The 20,995-nt window shown below is 43.5% G+C and overlaps 1 protein-coding gene across 3 annotated transcripts in view; it reads left to right on the top strand.

The window, feature by feature from the left end:
• NAT14 (N-acetyltransferase 14 (putative)) overlaps nucleotides 1–20,352 on the top strand; it is a 108,833-nt gene extending 88,481 nt beyond the window's left edge. For all 3 annotated transcript variants that reach the window (XM_078654851.1, XM_078654852.1, XM_078654853.1), the window contains exon 3: nucleotides 14,284–20,352. In XM_078654851.1, coding sequence (XP_078510977.1) covers nucleotides 14,284–14,823 — 540 coding nt within the window. In that variant the 3' untranslated portion in view covers nucleotides 14,824–20,352. The remainder of the gene's footprint in view (nucleotides 1–14,283) is intronic.
• The last annotated feature ends 643 nt before the right edge of the window (nucleotides 20,353–20,995 follow it).

Below are 20,995 nucleotides of genomic sequence, written 5' to 3'. Positions count from 1 at the left end.
TTGCGATTCGCAATTTGAGAATCACAAATCGAGAATAATTTCAAGGGTGCATGGGTGTCATAAGGACACCCTGATGCACCCCTAAAACGAACATGTGTGCGCATATATCGGACATACATGCCCTAACGGCATGTATGTGCCACATGGCACCTTCACAAATGCTAAAAAGTGCTTTTGTGAAAGAAATAGCAAATTAACACCAACTTGAAGTTGGTGGTAATTTCTTCTTAAGAAATCGCAAAACTTGAGTGCTTCTTGCATAGCATTTAAGGAATCACATTTTGCAATTTCTTAAGTTCTTAAGCAAAGTTAAGGAATCGCAAATTTTGCGATTCCTTAAATTTGCGATGTGATTATCCTAATACATACAGTTTTCCGAATTTTGAGTCGCAACCGCTGCTTTTTTGCAATTTGCAGCGTTTGCGAATCAAAATTTGGTTGATACATATGCCCCCTAGTTGCATAGTTCATGCTAATGCATCTCAATACATGCAGGTGGCAAAGTCTCTCTGTTATTGTTTGCGAAAGATACACTGCTTGCCTCAAAAACCCTCAGAGGGTTCCAACTTTTAATTGAATACTTTTTGCTGATGTGCATAGAGAGTAGATTGGGGACAATCTCCTCCAAAACAGATTATCTAACCATCAATCGGCAAAAATCATACCGGGAGCATATCCATGAGTGGAGTAAATCTTAAATGGGTAAAAAACGGACTTTGAGTATTTGGGACAAAGATAATGGCACAATTGTCTTTCAACAAAGCATTAATCTGAACCTGCCTCTGTTTTACCTTCTTTGGCCTAACATTACACAACTCTCCCACCTAATTGTCAACGATTCAGCCTGAATATGTATTTCTTAAAATGTCTATGATCACACACATTCTCTTTGGCAACAGTGGTAATACTATAGTCACACACCATCTCTGTGGGGACCTGGACATCTTCATAATCACACACTATTTCTGTGAGGACCGGGGCATCTCTATAATCACACACTATCTCTATGGGGACCTGGACATCTCTATAATCACACACTATCTCTGTGGGGACCTGGATATGTCTATAATCACACACTACCTCTTTGGGGACCTGGGCATGTGTATAATCACACACTATCTCTGTGGGGGCCTGGGCATGTGTATAATCACACACTATCTCTGTGGGGACCTCAACATCTCTATAATCACACACTATCTCTGTGGGGACCTGGGCATGTGTATAATCACACACTATCTCTGTGGGGACCTGGGCATCCCTATAATCACACACTATCTCTGTGGGGACCTGGGCATGTGTATAATCACACACTATCTCTGTGGGGACCTGGGCATGTGTATAATCACACACTATCCCTGTGGGGACCTCGACATGTCTATAATCACACACTATACTATCTCTGTGGGGACCTGGGCATGTCTATAATCACACACACGAGAGAGAGAGAGAGAGAGAGAGAGAGAGAGAGAGACACAGAGAGAGAGAGAGAGAGACAGAGAGAGAGAGAGACACAGAGAGAGAGAGAGAGAGAGAGAGACAGACAGAGAGAGAGAGACACAGAGAGAGAGAGACACAGAGAGAGAGAGACACAGAGAGAGAGAGACACACAGAGAGAGACACACAGAGACATTGTTGGTAGGTCAGGGCCCAGTATTTTTTGTGGTTCACAAAATGGTCTAACAAATTTGGAAGCTCCGTCTACTTTTTCCGTAAAAAGAACTGTATTTTTCCAAGTTTGTGCATTAACGTTGGTGCTTACATAGGAACGACCCTTAAATAACAAACAACCACGAGATGGAAAGGCTGATTTCACGGGTTAACAAAGCTTTCCCACAGAAGTAAACCTCTTATCATGACTTGTCATGCGTATGCAAGCCTTTACAACAGCTATGAGAATTACCGATGTAAGCAAAAACATGAAAGCTGCTAGCCACTGCGGAATTAAAGACGGCGATATTGTGGCCGTTCCGAAATCTAACATTAGATTGGCCGCAAAATGAAATAATAATAATAAATAAAAAAAACGTGAGTTGTCAGCACGCGTGAGACGAAAAAAGTGCTGTGCCCGCCGCACGCGCGATAGTCAGCTGGTCGCCAGGAAAGTAGCACTTTTCAAAGCAGCTACTAAATGTCTCGGCCAGACCAGCGCATGCGCTGGATCAGGCCGAGACCTAAAAATGATACCAGTGGCTGCAATATTATTCTTAGGAGTTGCAATAAGCTCATGTAAGTGCTTTCAGATTCAACCAAGGTGAGCTCCCCATCAACCCAGAGTCAGAGATACGTGGTCAGGTAGGTCCTGCGACCAATGCCCATGCTAATCGAGTAGCAAGTCAAAGGCGGGGTCTTCCACAAATTACAGGCAAACACGCACCCAGGGAAACCCCAGACCGATTTCACAGATAGTTGCACCACAAACAAGTCTGAGTTAATTGGCCCCAATAAAATCTGTTTGGCCAATGGCTGGCAATGCCCAGAAATACCACAGAGGTAGATACCGCATGTAGATAGGTACTCTCAACCAATCAGGACACAACATTCACCCCACACGTAGCAATCATGCGCTCCTCACACCAGACATCTGGACACCTCCACCCCACCCACATTAACAATCCCCATGGTCAAGTCATCTTGGTCCTTATCAGGTGCGCACATGTGATTGATTAATGGCTTAGATGCTCTTTTGGAAAGTAGAGAATATTTTATAGTACCTCGTTAACTGTATAAATTGAGGGCCTAAACTTTGTACATTGAGAGATGTATTCTGGCCTGGCTCTCTCAGCCACCGCTTTTAATTAAACCAACTTGTTCTTGTTTTGCCCAACACCTCTTGCCTTTTCATTTATATTTATTTAAGTTAAATTCATATTCGAGCAGCATTTTGGCAAGGCAGCCAGGCGAGATTATTTAGTTGAGCTCAACTGTTTTCAAAGGATGGACCTCAGCCCGAACAGATTACTCTGCGCAAAAAAAGATCGGTGAGCAGACGCCATAAATAATTAGAAGTTCTGCTGAATCCACAGGTCGGAGGTCTGGCCAGAGACAACAGTCATAGGGTAAGAGACTACATCTGATCCTTCGTCCCAACTTGTGGCATATGGCAAACTAGGACAAGCGCGTAGAATGCTTTTGTTTTCCCCTAGTCTGCACGTAAGAAAAAAGCAAAGGTAGCTAGCTGAAATTGGGTGTGGAGCATACGGTATATGTCTGGTCCCCGGGAGTTAGAAAGGGATAGCCTGGCTTTGGGCTTAGAACAGAGTTCACTTAGCCCCAGGGTGTCAGCACGGGATAGCTCGGACTGCTGGGCTTGGTGGCAACTCCGTTTGCATAGGCTCTGGGTGTGATATAGAGCTAAAATCTCAAACTTGATTTGTTTTTTTACAAAAGCACTTAGGGCTGTTGATTCCAAAACTGATAGCACCTCATAGAAGTGGAAGGTGTTCCCTTTTTTTTTCTGTCCACTTGTGTCGCCTGCCGTTACGCAGTGTAATGCACAACCCCTGGATGTAATATCTGGTGTAATTCGGAAGCAAGGGTAATAAAATTGGCCCTTGGTGAATCGGGTATAGCTTGTGTCTGGCTGCAGATGGCCTATAGTTTCAGGTTATTCTTTTTTCTCTAATCAAATTGTTACTATTTTCTGTTCGCTGAACCGATGGTGACGGACTACCTGGCTCTGCGTACTGCGCCGAGTATCCCCTCTCCACGGGCTAAAGTCACTAGGAGAAGGCTCAATTGTTTGGACGAAATACTTTTTTGTCAATCTTTTTGGTTTCTTTTAGATCTTTTCCATTATTTACATTTATTGAGGTTGTGGTGCTGTTGAATTTAGCAAAATCATGCCTGAATTTTGCAAAATCATGCCACATGTTTAAATGTTATGTCTTGTTAATAAGTCTATGCTTTATAGGTGATAACTATTTTTTCCAATTAAGAAGTTCATTATTGCTAGTTTTCTGCTGCAAAAAATCTGCACTGCCCTGAACTAATAATTGCACATTTGTTACAGGTTGTTATTGCTTCATTACATTATTGTCTCTGTTTTAATGTTTACCAATTTTTTGATGATGCATCAGGTTGTTTTTGAACTCCTAAACAGTAAATTGAGTTTTGGTACCACCACTGTTTACACAGTTCCCCCAAATAAGAGTAGAATTGTCAACTAATGTAAAGAAAATCTCAAGATAACCAGAATTTTGCTAACCCTTAAAACAAACCAGCTTCCCACTCCATCACTGAGACACCGTTAGACCACATGAAAAGAAGGCTTCCCATCCAGTGTAGGAAACTAGAAATGCACTGCTGCGAGTGGCACTCCCATACCAAGATAAATGCATTTCCCTGGTCTGAATGGGACACGTTCAACACCATAGAACACACAAACACACACATTCAGATCAGGTAGACACAAGCGAGAGGCCCTACTTTAATTAGGGGCCATCTTCGAGGTGGCCTCATTACACAAAACAATATATCTACACCTCCCCCACCATACATCGGCAAGGATGTGCTCTCGCTAATGCCGCCCATTCCAGGTGCCACACTAGATTACACCAATCCACCGGTCGAGGAGGCTGCTGGACCCCCATCGGGCAGGAAGTCGTCGGGCGGGGGAGAGGATCCCAGGTTCTGCCAGCCCGGTCACCATTGGCCTGGACTCAGACCGGTACTATACCCTCTTGAGGTTCGACCCTCCTCCCCCAGGGGCGAGACTCAGCCGGTCTGGACAGAACAAGGAGCGCTGTGGCCCTGTCTGCCGAAGAGCTGCCCACATTTATCCTTAAATGATAGGCTCCAAGGAAGTGAACTATAGTGTCCGCTTCTTGTATAGAAGTTTGAACTGGTTCTTCCTGTTTTCAATCTTCCCTTCCTTTGGACTTTTGGTGAGGTTGTCGGGTGCCCCTCGGAAAATGCCACAACAAGACGACAGGGTCTGTCTGGATTTTCCATAGAGGATTGTTTAAGCTAGCGGGTCCTCCACCACGCCTGTGAACGTTTTGTACACTGTGCTTAAGTCAAGTATATTTTTTAATCTCAGTGATCACAACGTGTGGTGCGCATTCCCACCCACCACCTTCCAAGTGATAAGAAATTTGCACCCACCACCTTCTAAGTGATAAGAAATGAGCACTAGGCATGTGCCTGAGACCACCACCCTCTGGGACAGCTGGACTCAGGCATTTTGATCCCAGAACCGTTCGGTTCTCTTCCTCTGTTGTGCCGTCTTCTAGGCAACTCCGCGTCCCTCTCACACTCAGCCCCTTGGGCTGATTTTCTATTGGGGTCTCGTGTTCTAGGACTTTTTCTCGGAGTCTTCGGCGTCTCCGTCCTCTGCTCCCGTGCTGTGACCTCCTCCTTCAGCATCCTCGTTTTGTATCAAAACATCAGTTCCACAGTCTTGCACAACTCCATCCCTTAAGTGCTGGTAATCCTGCGATGGCCTTCCGAGATCCTCACAGGCGACTAGAGGGGCACGGCTGCTTCCAGTATAGGGTGTAATAGAATCCACCCTAACCTGGTCACAAGCGCCTACTCCTGAGTGCCCCATCGGGCGTCATAAGGTCAGAGGGAGGTTTGTGGCCCTCCTAAAAGGTGATTCCACCAGTGTAGCAGAATAAAGATCCGACTCCAAAGGAGAAGCCGTGGGCTACACTCTGCCTGGGCATCCCTATGGCACAGAGCAGTGATTCCCAAACTTTTGACTCCTGAGGACCCCATTGAGTCACTTCTGGAAGTCAGGGACCCCCAAGCAATTTGTAAGATTTACATTTCAAACATTAAAACAGTCATCTACAAAAAATACACAAATAAATGCACACCAATAAAAAAAATCTTATATTACTTACGATTTTATTATTTTATATTGAAAAAATTAGCGTAAATAGAATAATTTTAATGGGATGGTTGGTGCTGCATCTCGACAACTAACTTTTTAATGCTTGGTTTTATTTCGCAGTACATGGCTCCTGCTCCTGCCAGGATCAAGCTGAAAACCCAAAGCAGCCCTGGCAAATGTTTTCAGATCAATCCCCATATGATGCACACCAAGTGAGCCTGACCACTATAAAAGGGGGCTGTATGGAGCTCTCCACCCTAAAAAATCTTGGAAAAGGTTTTGCATTCTACAACACATTTGTCATTATATATTGAATTGTATTAGTTATTAAAGCATAGTAAATGATGACCTTACTGTGCACCAGGATACAACAATCTTTGTTGGGGCTATCAATGATTCCCTCACTATCACCCTCCAACAGTGCTTCTCATCTCTCCATAGCCCCTCTGTCACATGTATTTTATTAGTTTTATAGCTCCTCTCATACCAGTGTGGGGTGTCATAGCCCTTTACATCACACTCATACAGAGACACTGAATCATACATCAGTGTATAGAAAATGTTCTATATGGCAAAGGGGACTGCAAGTTGTAGGATTCACATGTCATCTATACTGGTAGGCATTTTATAAACCTGCTTTGTCTGGGTAAGCACAAACTCAAGATTCAGAACATAACACAGTCCTTAGCATTGTATTTAATATTAAGAATGTATCCACCCAAGCAAACCTTTTCTAGCACCTCTGAGGATAAAGCTGGAAAAAAATAACATACTAACTTGTACCATGCAGTTTGCATGTAGCTCTTGGATGACAGTTCATAACTCACTGTGCTAGAATACGAGTGTAATTTATGAACTGCACAGTAACAAAATAATCTCTGTGGCAAAAGCAGTGACTGAGCTATGCAAATAAAATGCTGTTTTTTAATGCATGGTACACGTTCTCTGCAGCAAGCACATTAACCATCTGCACTACCTTAGAAGAGTCAAAACTGCCACTGGACAAAACTCCCATGTCACTCCCGCCCAACAGGGGGAGGAAACAGGAGAGCAAACAATGTTCCCTCCCCCAAAGGGAGCAGGACCAGTAAATAAGTAGTCAGGAGAGCCTGACAGGGACACAATTGAGACATAGAAGGAGTAACATGGCAAGTTTACACGTGCACGAGAAGAATGACGACGAAAGCGTCCACCACTACTCCCATATGCATTGGTCAGACAGACCAACCCATATGGGACTGAAAGGAAGGACCAACAGTTTGATTGGTATGGAGCGGGTGATTCGAACTGGAACCACCCCTTTATTCAGGAAAGCCTCAGGCGTTGGGAGAGCTACGTCGGGGAGAACCCGACTGAACAGCTCCAAGCCAGATTTTGCCCATTGCTCCAAAATTGAGCAGCACAGCTGGACAAAGAAAGGCTCAAGAATAAACTGCCCCCATTGATGGATGAGGCAGGAAAATGGATCTCATGTTTTGAAAAGAACACCGCAGATATTATCGTAGCTATAGGTGACGGCAAAAGTCTGCTCAGTAGGCTCATTGGGGAGCAGCCTGACACGGTGTACTCCCAAGTCTGCAGTCATGCTCACCAACACCAAGCATGACAGGGCTGTATTTAATTCATTCAGACACCAATTCTGGACGGCCCTGAGTTAACTGTTCTCTGACCGCCCAAATGTAGGCTGACTGATGGCAGAAAGCTTGAAGCCTTTGGAAACCACTAATTCCTAGACATAATTAGAGAACGATGGCGGTAGGAGACTGGGCAGCCATGTACTAACACGGGTCCCCAGGGTGCCTTCTTCTACTACATCCTCCAGAGGCGATTACCCACAGAGATCCAGACTGGATTAGATAGTATAGTAGGGCTAGACACTAGAATTTGGCAAGAAAATACATGTCTACAAACTACACTATTACCAGAAGAGACAAGAAAAGGACAGGGAAAAACAGGAGCAGGCACAGAGAGACGCTGCCAAATTGGTCCAACATAAGTTGAAAAGGACCACCCTTGAGCGGGCCAGGTAGCTGCAAGCGTCTAGTTGGCTCCCCGTCTCAAGGGGAACTGCCCTCAAGCATCCCAGTGGGTATTCACCCACTCCCAGTGACCGAGACCAAGGAGGCTCGGCCCAAACCTGCCTGATAGAATACTACTACTGTAACAGAATGGGCCACTTGGCCAACTCATGCCACCTAAAAATATACTCTGATCAAAATAGAATAGTAAATGAACAGCCCCCACAGCATATCCACCCCCAAAACCAAGCACAGGACAAGACGCACACAAAACGCGATCAGCTCCAAGGAAGTCCAGCTACAGCTGCCCCGATGGGTGGGTGGGCGGGCGAACATACAGCAATCACTGCAATAATCAGGGAATTCAGCCCATCAGGGGCCGGACCTACAGTCACGGCAAGGTGGGGTGACTGTCAGGGGCGGCAATGCCCTAATACAATCCTAGAATACAAATGCACCATAGCCCAAAAGCCTTCCCCAAGACAATGCATCCCCTTCTTATCACTCCCAGTCAAACTCCATTACCTGCCCCTGTAGCCAGTCTTCAGGATGGCCATGCCATGTTGATTGGGAATCCCTGCTAGAGTTTGCCATCTGGATGCCCTCAGGGGGCCCGGTGCCCCCTTTGCTGCTGATCCCTCCGAGGCGGGTAGGACGACTGTGGCCCTGGGCGGAAGACAGACTGACGAGGGAGCAGGATGGCTCCAAACTGTGCGTAAAATTAGGCACCCAAGACCACACACCTAAACCCAACTTTGGGTGGTCTATGTAAATCTCAAACACCTCCAGGGTTTATTGTTAGAAGGCCCAATAATAGGGAACAGCCCACCAGACCCACACAAGAGCCCAAAAGTTCTTGACCCTTCCAAAACAAGGACAAGACCTAAAAATTCGACCAAATTAGACAAACCTCGTGCCACCACACATGCGAAGACCTAAAGGGCATACACGTGTCAACAGAAACTTAAAACCTAAAAAGTAAATATCTGCCTCTCCTCACAATTACATGCTGCCCAGATAGGTCAAAAGGATGCCTCGGCACCTTATAAAACATCGTGCTCTGCACAGTATAGCCTGCAGAGAAAATACTGTCCATGCTGTAGCAAGAAGAGGGTGTAAAAAACCCTTAACTTTAAACGCATTATAATGAGCTTAAAAATCCCCAGTTGTCCCTAAAATTCTAATGCTCAGTGAAATTATTTTAAAACCTCACCAATACCATTGAAAAGTCTATCACCTCCGTCCAATCCCAATAGGAAGATTTGCTCCCCAGTACAACCATGTAGGATAATTTCAGACGAAACAGGAATGTTTCAATGAATTGCCTAACAAATCTATTTGTCCAAGTTAACCTCCAACCCACAGCTTTTACCCTACAGGTCAGCGATCGTACTGTAAGTGCACCAACGTTGCTGCAGCCCTCCATTTCTCCAATCAGGACTCACAAAACACTTTCGAAAGACTAGTCGTTCAAGGACTTCCGAGTTCAATTGACTTTGTTCCTTCGTTTTTAAGAGACACTCTTTCTGCACCACATCAAGACAGCAAATGCCCTGGGGCGCCCAGATAGCAGACACCGAAACACAGACAACAGACACCGTACCACAGACAACGAACAACAAAAGAAAGACCCGGACCACAGAAGACAATCCTACATGCTACAAATGCTTTAAAAGTTATGTACCCATATATTTCTGTACACGCTTGCCTTAGCTGGGCTGCTTTCGAGGCCCTCTGGAACCAGAAATGTACATGATTTTGTAAACCCTACTTCTCAATTCATGCAATGCATGCGCAGAGATCTCTCCCCTCGAATACACCTACACTGAACTAAACGCTAGTATTCCTTACGCACTACACAGCGCTTGCCTACACAACACCTGGTACCAACTTACGTCTGAAGTTGGCACACAAACTACGAACAGATCATGTTACACCTGTTCATTGATACCTTACACCTTAGGCGCAGACAGACTTTATTTAGCGCTAGAGATAGCCCCTGAAAGAGCAAAATGCTTTGTGCCAGTATGCGAACAACCACCATTGTACTATATCTCTTCACTGAGCCGAGTGACACCCAATCCGAGGTAGACGGGATGCGCAGAAAAGGCACCCTGGGAGACGACAGGATTTGGCCCCTGGACTTCGTAGATAAAGGGTTCTTGGAGGTAGTACGACCACCACACCAGTGCATAAATATGCCCAGTGCTGCCTCCGTCTGCGGCCCCAGGTCTGCTCTTAACTACTTTGGGGCTACCTTCTTTAACGATCAATGGACCCAGGACATGGAGTTTCAGTACAGGGCCGCTCATCTTAATTACACGGGGAAATGAGTCCCATGGGAGGACTCCAATGCCAGCATAGACACTCCAAGCCAGGAAATCTGGGGTAGCGAGATCAATAGGTACACATGGTTGGACAGGAAGGGGCAACCCTAATTGTACAGTAAATTGGTTGTACTCCTAATGTTTCAGAGGCAAGGGAACCATACTTTTGGGCAGCAACAAGAATTGTGGCACAATACTGCACGTACTGGACCTGCAATGGGGCACCTCCATGCTGATGGCTATCTACTGGCAACGCTGTGATCTTGCCTACACCCAGCTCGTCCCTTAATGGTGGGGACTTTTGCGCCACCGTGACCATACACGCCTCCACCCTGGTCATCCCATGAGAAGATCTGTCGGAGTTGTCTCAACATCTGTTACAGAAGAAAACAACTCTGTTGCATCAGGCTTCGAAGAGTAGAACTGCTTATTATTGTGGCTGGTCTCAGTACAAGGACATTCCAGAAAAATTCAGACTGTTCCCAGAAGCTCAAGTAACTGCCGGAGGGCAATACCCTTCTTCACAGTGCAAGCAAAAATAAACGCCTTCTGGTTGCAAATAATCAGAAGGGAGTTGATGCGAATGATCAACAATACTGCACCAATGTTGCATTACATAAGGCGGATGGCTTGCAGTTCTTTCTTGATAGCACTTAGGCATCCGCCTTATGCAATGCAACATTGGTGCCTGTTGGACTTGATAACCGCAATGGAGTGTGCTCCAAGATTGGTGCTTCCTGTTGTACTTTTATCCCCGGAAATGACATGGACAGTGGGATATTAGCCGTGCCATCCAAGATCTGGATAATCTTCAAGCCAATATGAAGAAGGAGAGAGGTGCCCCGGAGCAGGAATGGTTGCACAGTATCTTTTCGTGGATCCCCTTATGTGTGTCTAAGTTACTGACATCTGTGATGCCCATTCTCCTTTCTGTACTTCTGTAATGTGGCTTCCTACAAGTGAGGTTTTCTTGCTGTAAAAGAGCATTCCTCAAATTGGGTAGTATGCACTTATAAAAAAAAGTAACCAACAAAAAAAATACAAAAACACACACTAAGTAACTGTCATGACATTCGAGGAGGATAGATAGCTGATGACTCAACAAGAAGGGGGAATGTTGGGATGGATGAATACAATGTTAATGAATGTCATGACATGTGCAGACCTGACAACGACAATATCTGTAAATGCACTGTGAGCGTATGCCACAGCCTATGCCCACATGCCCTTGACTACGCCCGGCAATATAATGTAAATGCTTACTGTAACTTGTGCCCGCACAGCAGCACCGACATGCGCAATAATTATACCAATGTATGTCATAATCCATGCTTGTATGATATTATTTTTGCAGATAAGAACAATGTCAACGTATGTTCAAACCAAAGCAAACATACCTTTGACAACACCAGTAAGAATAATGCTACTCTGCAAGATGGCAACAGTACGCAGTGTTGGTAACATCGATAAAAATTATACCAGTGGCTGCCATATTATTCTTGTGAGTTCCTATGAACTCAGATCATTGCTGTCGGATTTACCAAAGGTGACCTCCTGTAACGCCCGGGAAATTTCTAGCCCTTTTCGGGCTCAAAGCGACTATAATCTACTATCATTTCAGTCCTAATAACCTTTTCGTTCATTAATAGGGCTTAACTATGAGCTTTGACAGGGTTTAGTGCCTTTTTACCGTTAGTTAGGCCTGTAGGCCCAAAAGCCAGAGAGCAGCCATTTTGGATGGCTGTCTCACCCATTTTAGATAGTTGCCTCTGCTGACCGAGGTGCTTGGAGGATAAAGGGCATATTTAGAAAATATAGTGTTGTTCGCTAGTTAGAAACCGGTCGAGACCGGCCCTTATCGAAGGAATGTATTTTGTTCACTGGCGGTAGACGCAATACGCAGGTGGCCACTGCTGACGGCGTGGGACGCCAGGGGCTGGTACAGGAATTCGGTGGGAGTCTGCCTACGACTGGAAATTTCCATAGAGAAAGGGAGAGATATATTATCAAAGAGCAAGTAGCAGACAGAGAGAGAGCTACGTGCGGAGCAGACAGATGAAGTTGTCCTGAGAGCTGGTGATTAATTACTAGCTGCTAACGAAGAGGAAGAAGAGATCAGGAATCCTGTGAGGTCAACATGCAGGAGTGGTAGAAACCGAGACGAAAACCAGACGAGGGTTCGAGTCAAGAACCAAGGCAGCGTAGACGAGGTGTAGCGGTGCAGACGTGTACCCGTGAGCCATAGTGGGAGAGCAGATTCCCGAGCGAGTGAAGACCCGAGATACAGAGAGGGATCAGCTCCACTGCTGTGATGGAAAGACGCACGTATAAGGTGAGGCGTTCTGAGTTAGTGTAGAATACATAGATCTAATAATCTACTTTTCCTCCCTTTTTAGGTTGTAAAGAGCAACTACTTGTAATTGTGATTAACTTTCAATGTTTAAATGAGAATAAAAGATATAAGGTTCAATACATATATTTGAGTGTTGTTTCCGTGACAGGACTAACCTTTCTTTTCAACCAGATACTGGCAGGTTAGCAGGTGAATGGACCCTTCTAGCAGGTAACTGAGAAATAGAAGACAGTGTAGCCTATGGCTGGAAGGAACTCCCAATTGTTCTAATCCGATAACTCTACTAAATTAAGAATAGTAAATAACGTTGGCGCACCTTAGGTGTGAGCCACCGACCCTTATAGAACCCCCTGCAGGGAGACACAAGGTAGACCATCAGGAAGCATAGCCCGAGAGTTAGGGAAACAGTCTGGCGACTTTAAATCAGGTAAGTAAACAGTCTGGTGACTTTAAATCAGGTAAGTAAACAGTCTGGCGACTTTAAATCGGGTAAGTAAACAGTCTGGCGACTTTAAATCAGGTAAGTAAACAGTCTGGCGACTTTAAATCAGGTAAGTAAATATTAGATAGGGGATTCTCTAGATGTTAGTTATTCCTACTTGTACAGGCTAGTAAATAGCTACTCATCACCTTCTCAGGTGAGTTCTCTAAACATCTTGTAAATAGTCTCCTGAGAAGGGTATATTTACGTGACGGCTGAGGCAGCCATATTCGATAGGCCACCTACTCCAAAAAACCCAGTCGTTACACCTCCCCATCAACCGTGAGTCAGAGATACGTGTTCAGGCAGGTCCTGCGACCCATGCCCATGCCTATTGAGTAACAAGTCGCAGGTGGAGTCCCCCACAAATTACAGGCAAACACGCACCCAGGGAAAACCCTCATTGATTCCACAGATAGCTGCACCACAAACAAGTCTGAGCTAATTGGCTCCAATAAATCCCATTTAGCCAAAGGCTAGCGTTCCGAAGAAATATCACAGAGCTATATACCACATGTATATAGGTACACTCAGCCAATCCGGACATGACCTGCACACCACACGTTGTGATCAAGCGCTCCTCACAGCGGACATCTGGACACACACACTGGCCCTCATTAGCTCTCCCCGAGGTCGAGAGCCATCTGAGTCCTTTTTAATGCATACATGTGATTGATTTGTGGCTCAGATGCTCTTTTGGAATGTAGAGAACATTTTATTGTACCTCGTGAATTGTACAGCCGAGAGATTTGGAGCAGACCCATTCTGTCCAGGCTCTCCCGTCCGGAGCATTTAATTAAACCAATTTATTCCTGTTTTGGCAAACGCCTCTTGTTTTTTCATTTATAGAAGATCAATTCCAATTCGAGCAACATAATGCTTATTGTGTGTTGTTTAGTGCAGCCAGTTGCAGTTGTGATGTGGCAGATATCAGAGTCCATGACTGGGGTCACTTTAATGGGTGACGTTTTTTCAAGTATCCTGATGCTACACTGGGTCTACTTTTGTTAGATGAGAGTCACTGCAAGCTATGATTAAACTTCCAGAAAAGTCATTATTTGAGATGGAATTGGAGAGGGAATCTATGGAGCTACATATTGTTGGGTAGCCTGTATGTATGATGTACGTGGCACAGGGGTGGGTGCTGAACGACTCATTGAATTGCTGGCATTGTGAATTAACATCTATGGCAATAGGATATTGTGACTGGAGAATATATGACTGAAGCTCACTTGTCTAATTAAAGGTTTTATTATGTTGCTTTCCAGGATGGCTTTAAGGATACAGAGAACCGCCTGATCCTCTATGTATTGACACGTCCCATGTCTTTGCTTATCCTGGCTGTGATCAGCAGTGGCCTTCGCTTCCTTATTAATTCATTCATTGCTGCCCTCCTCATCCCTGTATTGGTGGCTATTGTGGTCCTGAAATTGCTACTTTGGCACTCACCTGATCTAAAGCGCATCTACTCCTACTACAGTGCCGGCCAGCGCAGAATCTGGGTTGCAGTCTATGATGACGACGATGTCTGTGGCTGCGTGGCTCTGGAGCCCACATCCGACCGCCGCATTGCTGAGCTGAAGAGGCTTTCTGTTAGCCGCTGGTACCGTCGTTCAGGTGTGGCTTCCTGCCTTGTGCGCTTCTTTGAAACTCATGCAAGGAACAAGGGCTTCCTCCAGGTGGTCTTGCATACACCTGTTGTCTCCAAGGCTTCCACGGGACTGTTTGAAAAATGTGGCTACAAATTGAATGGTGGATGGAATTGGTTGGGGTACACTATAGTGAAAGAATTCATAAAGGACCTGTAAACCCCATTGGAACCTTGCATTTATACTATTAGTGTTCACCTCCACCAATCTGTCCAGAGGATTTTGCTCTGCATTTAGAGGCGAGGATCTGCGCAAGTTTTGAGCAGTGAAAACATTCTAGATTGTTTGGAAAAAATAACACCTGCTGCAAACAAGAGAGACAAAAAGTTTGTTTTGAGCTGTGAGCCCGGCAGTTATTTGGTGTTTTTCTAGATTTACTGCCCACCACTGCGTGTTCACCAGTTGTGTCTCAGTTGAAAGCTGATGAGCGGTGCACCACCTTTCACTCTTTGTTGCAGCTGAGTGAAAATGTTAGAGCATTGATGTCCTTGTTGGTCAGTGAGAGCTGAATCCATGCCAAATTTTCAGGCTATCCTCATTGGATACTTTTATGTACAGTTTAATCTAGATCAGAATTGTTTGCATAGTTAATTATCTATAAAAGATGGCATGGATATGTCCTTTGTGGATCTCTTTGAGATGGACATTGCAGATTTTATTATTTTATTATTAACTGTGCCTTTTACCACCCACTCCTTTTGTTAACAAGAATAATGATCTTGCTTGTATGCGGCTATTTAAAAAAAATCCTTTTGTGTTTTATTTTTTCTTCAGTCACTTTTTCTGACAGCCCTTAAAGAGTCTTGCATGTAAAACCTGCACAATTTTTTTGGTGGTAAAAATGCTTCCTAGATTACATTTGGGAATTTGAATGATAGGCTGCGAGAGTGATATGTCAGAGTCTTACTGTGATCAAGTACTACAAAGGCCAAGCAATCTGTGTGGTATGTATACAATCAAAATAACGATACGTTGATTGTCTAAAAATTTAAAATCGAAACAAAGTTAATTGAAAGGTAAAGGGTTAATAAAAATAGTGTATCACACACTAAGAAAAATGTTGAAGAAACATGTGGTTAACCTACTAATAGTCACCAAATGATTGATTATGCCAAAGATCGTCCAAAGTCGTTCTGTTGAACAAATTAATTGGTTCATGAAAACAGTGTTGAATCACGACGAGCCAGCTCTTTGCCTCAAAGGCATACATTTTTGCTTTAGAGCTCTGACTCAGAAGTGAATGGCTGGTTTGCAGGTTTCCGGTTGCTTTGGGGAAATGAATAAGAGTGCTAAATGTATTATATCTGGCTTGAAGTGGTAACAAAGATCCAATTATGTGATGTTGAACAGTGGGTCAGATTATGAGAGCCTATCTGTCAACACAGATTTGAACCAGGATGCTTACGATTTGTGACCCCAGGCATTGCTGTGCTGTGATCTGACATGATGCAGGTGTCACTTGAACACTAACAATCAATAGGCTCCAAATGAATGGTCTTCAGAGGGATTTGAAGATTGAAGTTTCAGTGATAAGCTGCACAATCCTAAGTTAGTTTGCAGATTTCTTCAGGTTTCGTTACACTGCCTGTAGCCCCATTTTAGCATTTCGGAGAAGCAGCTCCTTCTGGTCTCTAACTCTTAATTGTCCCTCAGCACTAACTCTCTTAAAGACACTTTTCCCCAGGAGGTAGTGTACCTCCAGTTAACTGACTTGTCATCCAATAAACAACACCCATGCTTGGTGAAACTATTTCCTCCAAGTGACACCATTCACAAGAAGGGTCCAAATGTCCCTTTGGAAATCTTATGGCTGGAGTCGTGCTGGCATATTTATGGTGACAAGTGTTAGAGGCAAAAATTTGAGACAGAACATGGGATAGCCCCGCCTCCCGCAGGACAATGCTCAGATAGATGGGAAGTATTGTACGGCAGGTTTCTATTTTACTAATTTAAGGGGCTCAAGGATGTTTAATTATGGGTAAGTCTAGCGTGCTATTGGAGGTGATCCCTAGATCAATCAAAATAAAATACTCATGCTTCCACTCTTATTCACATGGGATAAGTTACACAAAATATTCCCCAGAAATATTTACACAAACAATTAAAGGAGGCTAGTCCGTTTCCCTGCCTTGAGGATCTCCTTATCTTATTGTCTCCTATATCCACTCGTGCTTCCTCACCCCCAACTCCAGTACCTCTGAACTACAACCAAACCCCCCTTCTGCTGCTGGTACTTGTTACAGACCTCTCACAACCTAGTGGTCCCTCAAAACGCTACTTTGGCCTATTATGTGAAAGGCAAACATTGTCACCCGGCTAAATCAAAAGCAAGTGACAAAGCTTAGGGCAGCCAAACCCTCATCTACTATGCTTTGAGTGTTAACCCTATCTACCCTGAGCTACAGAGCGGAGCAGATGTGAAGTGATAGGGATCCCAGTCTTGAACTGGTGGCTAGAAAGAGGCCCTTGTCCAATGTAGGGACACTATTCTGAACCAAGTACAAGAATAATTTCCCCGGTTTTGGATGAGGCTCTTCTTTTCCAGAAACAAAGCCATTCATAGAACTAAATGTTTCTCTGCAGAGCTGAAAGATCATTAGTTAGCAGTATGCACAGCAAAAAGTAGATAGAAGAACACTTCCGATCTTACATGTGAGGTTACAGTCTTATCACTTTCAAACAAATATGGAATTAAGAAAACAAAAACGGCATATTTTGACTATGTTTATTAAAGAAGCCCTTAATATTGCAAAAAGGAACTGTGCTATACAATTTCTGAAATGCAATACCCCAAGCAGCCAGACAAGGTTAAAACCCCTCAATAACTCTGAACATATTTACTGGCTTGTTCAACTGACTGTAAGAAAAATATTGATGTGGCATGAGACCTTAGTAGTGTTCCTCTAACCAACTTTGACACTCTTCTAAAAGATATTTAACCTATATCAGACAAGAAGTTGACTACATCAGTCTGATAACCTTTTAACTCGCTTTAACCGCATGCGTGCGGCGGCTTTTTTCGCGCTGTGCGGCTTTTAAAAAAAAGTCGCGTTACATGACGAGCTGAGCTCGTCATGAGCATGCGAGCGGCGCAACTCATGACGAGCTCAGCTCGTCATGAACAATGGAAGGGGTTAAGATCCACGTCCGTCAAAGTTCTGGAAAAAGATCCTCTCAGTCCTCAAAAATTTACTTCTCCAAATATTCAACAACTGCTCCTTACAACATGGAAGATAGCAGTTTGCAACCAGTTCTCAAGACAGTTACCTTGAGTCCTGAGGATCTGAATAATTTCTGTACTATTTCCCTTCAGTCCATCCTGATAAGCTATTGGAGAAAACAGTCTTTTCAGAGTTTTGGCCAGATCATGGCACGGTTGCTGGTTCGGCCCACTCCTGATCATCTCTGAAGGCTTGTGGACGACAGACGGTGGTGCTAGGGCTCTGATTCAGTAGATCGGTCAGTAGCCTTCAACATCATTGACTACAACATTTAATTTCACCCCCTTGCTCTATCCTGGAAAATGCAGGAAGTCGTATTACCCCGTTTCTCATTTAAAGACTGGGTCCTGAGTTGTGGTGTCATGCCGAGATTTATTGTTTTCTCCTTTTCACTCTCTGCATTCACGCTCTTGCTTCTGTTCTCCCTGAAGTGGGGACCCACTTATACATGTATACTGACAACACCGGGTTCCTCTTTGGATTCTCTCAAGCAGCCTATTATCAGATAATTTCACCATAGTCCATGCAACCTTCCTATCCATGATTCGCCCATGGATGTCCATTAATTTCCTCAAAATGAGTCCGCCCAGATCCTATTTACTGACATCCGATTGCAACATACTTTCTGGTAGTATAACAAGGGCTGTTCATTTGAACTTGCTAAAGTTCTTTGTAGCCTTGTTTACTTTTTGACTCTAAAGTGACCCTTCACACTCCATTTGTGGGAGATGCCAGTACCTGGTTTGCCCACTTGAACATCCTGTAAGCATGCTATCCTATCTTGACTGGAACCTTCACATTCCTTACATGAACCTTCTCATTCAATCAAGAATGTACCCCTTTGAGCCTTCCCAAAAAAATTTAATTGCTGTCTCTAGCATGGCCAGATTCAGCAGCCTAGGTGGTCGCCCACATTCCCAGACGAGTCCACAGCTGTCCAATTTTGAGGTCTCTCCATTGGCCGCTTATCCATTTTAGAATCCTCTATCCACAAGGTGATTAATAGCAAAAGCTCTGTCTTTAATTTACTGTCCTTCTTTCTTTCTTACGGTGTTCTTTTAGTAATCTTTAAACAATCTTTTGCTGGCCATTCCCAAAACAAAACCGGTCTCTCATGGAGATAGATTGTTTGAAAAGCCGTTTAACTCCCTACTTTATAGTCTGTGAGCTGAAACACAACATCTCCGCTTTAGGAATGTAGTAAAAACTTTCTCATTCTTCCTCCCATCTCTTATCCATTACATCTTTTGTTCGTCACATTTTGTCACATTTGCTTTCTCATTGATAGAATATATAACAGTAGTTTGCTGAATGCCTAGATCACAAAAATCATGTGAGCACTGCCATAGTGCAAATCATTCTGTAACAAAGTTCAAGAAGAATAGAATGCAGCGGTCCCAAATGTGGTGGAATTCTGGCTTTGTACACATTTTAAATATGGATGAAGTAACACTCCTCATTAAGAAGTTCTCTTGGCTAAACCAGTCTTCAGCTCTTCTGAATTACAGGGATGCATGTTCGTTTCATGTGCTGTTCACTGTGAGCATGGGCTTAGGTGGGAAGGTGATGAGGACAAAGGAATGAGTCTATGAACTCTGGATTCGGTTTCTTTGTAAAATGTGGCTCATTGAGAGTGTCTCATTTATATCCAGAAGCAAGGCACAGAACCATAAAACAAACCTAAGTACCATACTGATGCCCAAAGTAATTAGTATCTAATATTTTCATATCCTTTGTCTAAGAATTTGTTTCTAACTTGTGTGCTTTTAACATAACAAATGCTAAATGTAGGTGTCATTTGAGGGTAGAAGAGCAGTAAATATAGCTTTACTAACTGAAAGGAAAGATTACCTTCTTTTTCTCCTCCGACTGGCCTCTTATAAACTCCAGATAGAAAGAGAAGAGACTAAAGCGAAGTTACCTAGTTTAAAATTGGTTGCATGTAGAAGAAATGTGATTCATGCACCACAGGTACAAATAAATATCTGAGCTAAAGCTCTGCTGGAGAACTCCAAGGGCCCCTTTTTAAAAATTGCCTATTACTGCCACTAGTTGTTTTGCAGGATGGTTTATTTATGTATTTATAAAATGTCACCAAATCGTGATTTTATTTATTTTGAGGTTGCCACCAGGTATGATGTTTTTAACTAGAGAACTCAATTTAAGTTGCATTTTTGTCACCCCATCTCCATAGTGGAGGAGAAGCGATTAAATGCCAGTGCTGGGGCATTTATATCTAAGAAATGAGAGTCGAGTAGGACAAGATGAGTTACAATTCTTGCTCAGGCCCGTCTCCTTAGACGCAATCACATGGACATATTTTACTGTTTCTAGTTATTTAAGTGGATGTCATGGTTCTGCTGCCAGGTGCTAAAGAATGGAATTGCAGTTCCTGAGGATTGTGTTAATATGGTTATATTTATGCTGCTGTAATGTAGTGTGTTTATAATAAAGTGTATGAATTTTATTTTGTGCCTAAAATACTTTACTGAATTTAAAAGCTGTAATTTAATCATCAAAATAACTATCTAACATGCATACAAAATTAATAATTGAAAGACTTCATCATAAATGTGGGTGGGTAGATTGTAAATATATTGGAATGTCTGCTGAGGAACAATTTTCCAAGCTCTATCAGCCTTGAGAAAAGATTAGTAGTGTCTCCCACACATTGTATCGCTTGTCATCCTCGGTAGCCATTTCTCACTATTGTATAGGACAGCACTATCCGGAAGAAACATTGATACTATTTCCAGATTTAATTTCAATCTACAAATGTATTATCAAGTCATTTCATTTATATAATTGTTACTTTGATTTTGAAATGCATATCATATTGCATTTCGAGAATTTTTCAATTTGCATTGCCGTACCAGCCCACTCCATGTATGCATGGCCGACAGTGGTTGAAAAAAATGATATTCACATAATGTTGATTTAAAGTGAATTTCAAAAATCTTTTAATTCTACAAGATCATTTATAGAGAATTTAATGGAAGGTAGGGTGAGACAAATAACCACTAGCTTGTATGGCCTGCAAAAAGATGTTGCTACGGTCATAAGAAATCAGGTTTTGAAAGTAATAGCTGAGCTTTGATGATTTACCAAGC

Source organism: Lissotriton helveticus, chromosome 7 (genome assembly GCF_964261635.1).
Source record: "Lissotriton helveticus chromosome 7, aLisHel1.1, whole genome shotgun sequence".
Classification (NCBI taxonomy): domain Eukaryota; kingdom Metazoa; phylum Chordata; class Amphibia; order Caudata; family Salamandridae; genus Lissotriton; species Lissotriton helveticus.
Note: the sequence above shows the minus strand (reverse complement) of the source record. Positions and strands in the feature narration are given on the sequence as shown.